Genomic DNA, 4,148 nt, shown 5'->3' with positions numbered 1-4,148 from the left:
ATTCATAGAAAACCATTGCCGATACGAATGCGGCCCTTAACCTGACTCTGACCATCATCTTTCTCTCCGCTGCCTCTCTCTACTGGAATTTCTTATCAGTTCAAAACCAAACTGGCACCTTAAAGCCAAGCTAGCTTACTGCTTTCTTTCTCTCTCTCTCTATCCAAACAGTTACACAAGGTACTCGTTTTTCCTTTGTTTTCTGTCTTCATTTGAGTTGGGGAGTTTCTATTTTTTTAATGGAGTTTTATTTATAGACACTGTTTTTGGAGTGTATCAATGTCTGCGAATCTTGACCCCATCGACCTTAATTCCGACGTCGTGTCAGTCGAACCAGAAGACGATGTTCATGGGGTTAGTATTCTAGAACCAACTGTTAAGCTTCGTTTGTCTGATGCTGAAACCCTAACAGACTCTTATGGTCAGACCCAGAAGCCAGTAGTAGACCAAGTTAGAAACTTTGAAGAAGCTAATGACTTGAAGGGGGTAATTGTTGATGGGTTAGGCAATGGGGATTTGGAAAGAGAAACGGAGTCTGTTGATAGAGGAATTACTTTGGAAACAGAAATTGGGTCTGTAGAAAGGGAGAGCAATACGGTTGTTGATGTCTCTTCTGGAGTAGTCCTCCAGGTAATTGAAACAAGTCATGGTGAGGTAGAAGAAAACCATTCGGGTCAAGTTAAGAAGGAAGTGAAGGTGGGTATTCCTTCAAGTTCAGCATTTGAGGATTCAATCCAAGTTCAAAATGCAGGTAATTCGGGCCCTTTGCCTGGAGTAGTGGATGTGTTAGTGAAAGAAGCTAGCGCAAATTTTTTATTGCCTCTCCAAGATGTCGGTGAGGTTTGCAAAGAGGTAACTTCTGATTGTACTGGGTTTCAGGCCATGGAATTGGATGATCAAGCTAATACCTCTGAAGTGATTTGCCAGGAAAATGATGATAATAATAAGTCCGGTGCACTAAATCTTGTAGTGGATTTGAACCCATACGTGAGCATTGATGGGAATGATTTAGGTAATGTAAATGTGAAAGTATCTGCCTCCAAGCTGGAATTCAGTGTTTCTGACCTTGTATGGGGCAAAGTGAGAAGCCATCCCTGGTGGCCTGGGCAGATATTTGATCCTTCTGATTCCTCAGAGAAGGCAAAGAAGTATTTTAAAAGGGATAGCTATTTAATTGCATATTTTGGGGATCAGACATTCGCTTGGAATGAACCATCAATGATAAAGCCTTTTCGATCCCATTTCTCACAAATGGAGAAACAGAACAACTCAGAGGAATTTCATTATGCCATTGATTGTGCTTTGGATGAGGTTTCTAGACGTGTAGAGTTTGGGCTGTCCTGTCGTTGCATATGTGAGTATAGCAAGATTAATACTCAAATAATCGTTAATGCTGGAATCCGGGAAGATTCTAGTAGAAGAGTAGGTGGGGATAGCTTTTCAGGTGCAGATGCTTTTGAACCTGCAAAACTAGTTGATTATATTAAAGCATTAGGCCTATTGCCATTTGGTTTAATTGACAGACTGGAATTTGTAACAACACAGGCCCAACTATTGGCGTTTTGTCGCTGGAAGGGTTTTTCTCAACTGCCCGAATTCCAAATTCTTGGCACCTTGTTGCTGAGTGATACAGAAATTGCACAATTAGTACCAGTAGAAGGGAAGTGTTGCAGTGAATTGAATGAAAATCCTGGTGCTGAAGATAAAGATGACAAGCATGCATCTTCAGGAAAAGTGGAGTCAAAATGTCTAGATCACTCAACTCCTAAGCGTAAGTACATCTCTGGAGATAATGTATATCCAAGAAAGAAAGAGAAAAGTTTGGCTGACCTAATGGCTGAGAGAGGCTTATCTGTTCCAAATGGTAAAAGTGGATTGGGGATTAGAGCTACTAACAAGGTAACTTCACCATCTTCTGGTAAGAAAAGGAAGGCTGTTGATTCCATTTATGATGACTCTTTGGTGAATCACAGCAAAATTCTTTCATCATCAGGGGGTGGAATCAACCCTTCTTCACAGCCAAAGAGAACCTATAGAGTTGGAGATAGCATTCTTAGGGTTGCAAGCCAACTGTTTGAACCAACGCCAATAAGCAAATCTGTTAATGGAGTTTCTCCAGATTCTGCAATTAGGGATGAGAGCAATGAGAAGTCTCTCTCAAGAAAGTCACAAGGTAAAAAACTGTTTCAAATAGAGAATTCTTCATTTTATGAGATGGTGTCGCAGCTTTGCTTGGTAGCTAGAGATCCCATGGATGTATGCAGCTTCTTGAAATCAGTAGTTAGTTTCTTTGTGGAATTCAGGAATTCAGTTTGCCTGGAACATTTGAATTCACTGCAGCACAAGTCATCCTTTCTGGAATTTCTCTTTTCTGATAATATTGGGAAGGAATCAAGCAATTCAGAAACTGAAACATGTGAATCAGAGTATGCCAAAGACTCTTGTTTGCAAGACATGATAATTCAAAGTGTCCCCAAAGAGCTGCCATCACCTGAGAATCAGAATGGAGCTGTAGACATGCCACCTGAAAGTACAACCAAAAAGGTTATTCCTCTTATTGAATTACAACCTACTGCTCAATCTAGTCCTAATTTGGATTCTGAACATCAAGGTGCTGGTGAAATTCTTGATATGGAAGCAATGAAGCCAGTGGATCACTCGGAAGAGAATTGTAATGATCACTCTCCAACAGCTCTGATTCTGAACTTTACTGGCCTGGATTCCATCCCTTCAGAATCAAATTTGAACAAGATATTCAGCCGATTTGGCCGTGTGAAGGAATCAGAGACTGAAGTGCTGAAGAAGAGTAACCGTGTGAAAGTGGTTTTCTACAGGCGAGATGATGCAGAAACGGCTTTCAGCAGTGCTGGTAAATACAGCATATTTGGACCTTCACTTGTTAGTTATCGCCTCAAGTACATGCCTTTCTCACGAAGTAAATCTTCTCCGAAAACAACAAAGAGCAGCAAGAAAAATGCAAATTCTGTGGAGGAAAATACAACTTGATGCATCAGACTCTGGTATAAGTTGCCAGCAACATGAAGTTAAAACTGTTGGTAGTTTTCATTTGTTCCTTTCTTTGGCTGATCCCTGGTGATCTTAAGTGGACTATACAAGTAGTCTGACTAAATACAGTTTGTTTGCGGATGTAATTAATCTATGGAAATTATTAGGGAGTATCTTGATTGATAGAACTCGCTATTTTGTTTATATTTCAATTTGCCATAGTCTGGCATTTTCATGTAGTAAGGTTCAATTTTATTGTGATGATCACTTGACAGGATAAGGATGCATGTGGATGGTTCAAAGCAAGTGCATCAGTTCTGCTTTATTGGTTACCAGTGAATCGCCATTCAGACAAGGCCATGTGTGGTGGAGGTTTGATGCTGATATATACTCTTTGGCATACACAACACATTAACATCACTTGTTGACACTTTAAAGGAGTTGCTTAAGACTACAGTAAATGACTTGTGAACCTCAAACTAGCTGCTTAGATTATCTGTTGCTTAAATTTATACTTTATGCCATGCCAATCTGATAATATGTGTATCCTTTTCAGCTGCGGTTCTGCAGAAACAGGCAAGAGAAAGCTACTTCATGCAGTCTCAAGTGGCTAAGACTATAGTGCCATAATGTGAATATTGTATTGCTTCTCTTAGGGACATGTTCATATGAAGTTAAAATATAAATACAGAAATTAGATGAATTGGTCATAAATATAATAAGCTTTATTAAAATTTTGTAGTATTTAGTTTCATATTCTATAAGACTCTAATTCATGTGAAAATTATCCCAAGAGAAATGTAGGGAAAAAAATGAAGGTGAAAAGAGCAAGAAGGGAAAGAAAATAAAGGCAGAGAAAGTTTGATAATCTTCTCTAGTTTGGTAAAAAAAAATTAGTAATAATAAATTAATTACAATAATATTCCTCAATTTTTGAAAAATATTATAATAACAACAATAAAATAATAGTTGTATAAATTTTCACTCAAATTTCATTCCAATTTGCGGATTTTGGGTTTGATTTGATTAATTTTGCCACTAATACCTCCATTGTTTTTTATTGAATTTATTGTGTGAATTAATATTAATTCATTCAATGCTAATTATTTAATAAAATAAAATCTGTTTAATGTTTAAGACGG

At 38.1% G+C, this 4,148-nt stretch overlaps 1 protein-coding gene across 5 annotated transcripts; it reads left to right on the top strand.

Moving 5' to 3' along the window:
* The first annotated feature begins 34 nt into the window (after nucleotides 1-34).
* Nucleotides 35-3,740, top strand: LOC110633905 (PWWP domain-containing protein 5). Of its 5 annotated transcripts, XM_021782753.2 has the most exons (4): nucleotides 36-180; nucleotides 258-354; nucleotides 427-3,020; nucleotides 3,282-3,740. In XM_021782753.2, the coding sequence occupies exons 2-3, from the start codon at nucleotides 280-282 to the stop codon at nucleotides 3,004-3,006; spliced, it is 2,655 nt and encodes an 884-aa protein (XP_021638445.2). In that variant the 5' UTR covers nucleotides 36-180; nucleotides 258-279; the 3' UTR covers nucleotides 3,007-3,020; nucleotides 3,282-3,740. The 5 variants fall into 5 exon arrangements, 2 of the variants coding, with proteins under 2 accessions (XP_021638436.2, XP_021638445.2); XM_021782744.2 differs by having other exon boundaries at nucleotides 35-180; nucleotides 258-3,020; XR_002490906.2 differs by having other exon boundaries at nucleotides 36-3,020; nucleotides 3,282-3,378; nucleotides 3,563-3,740.
* Nucleotides 3,741-4,148: the final 408 nt, after the last annotated feature.

Source organism: Hevea brasiliensis, chromosome 5 (assembly GCF_030052815.1).
Source record: "Hevea brasiliensis isolate MT/VB/25A 57/8 chromosome 5, ASM3005281v1, whole genome shotgun sequence".
Taxonomy (NCBI): Eukaryota; Viridiplantae; Streptophyta; class Magnoliopsida; order Malpighiales; family Euphorbiaceae; genus Hevea; species Hevea brasiliensis.
Note: the sequence above shows the minus strand (reverse complement) of the source record. Positions and strands in the feature narration are given on the sequence as shown.

Coding starts and splice junctions, on each gene's coding strand:
- LOC110633905 (XM_021782744.2), top strand. CDS start 280: ATGTCTGCGAATCTTGACCCCATCGACCTTAATTCCGACGTCGTGTCA.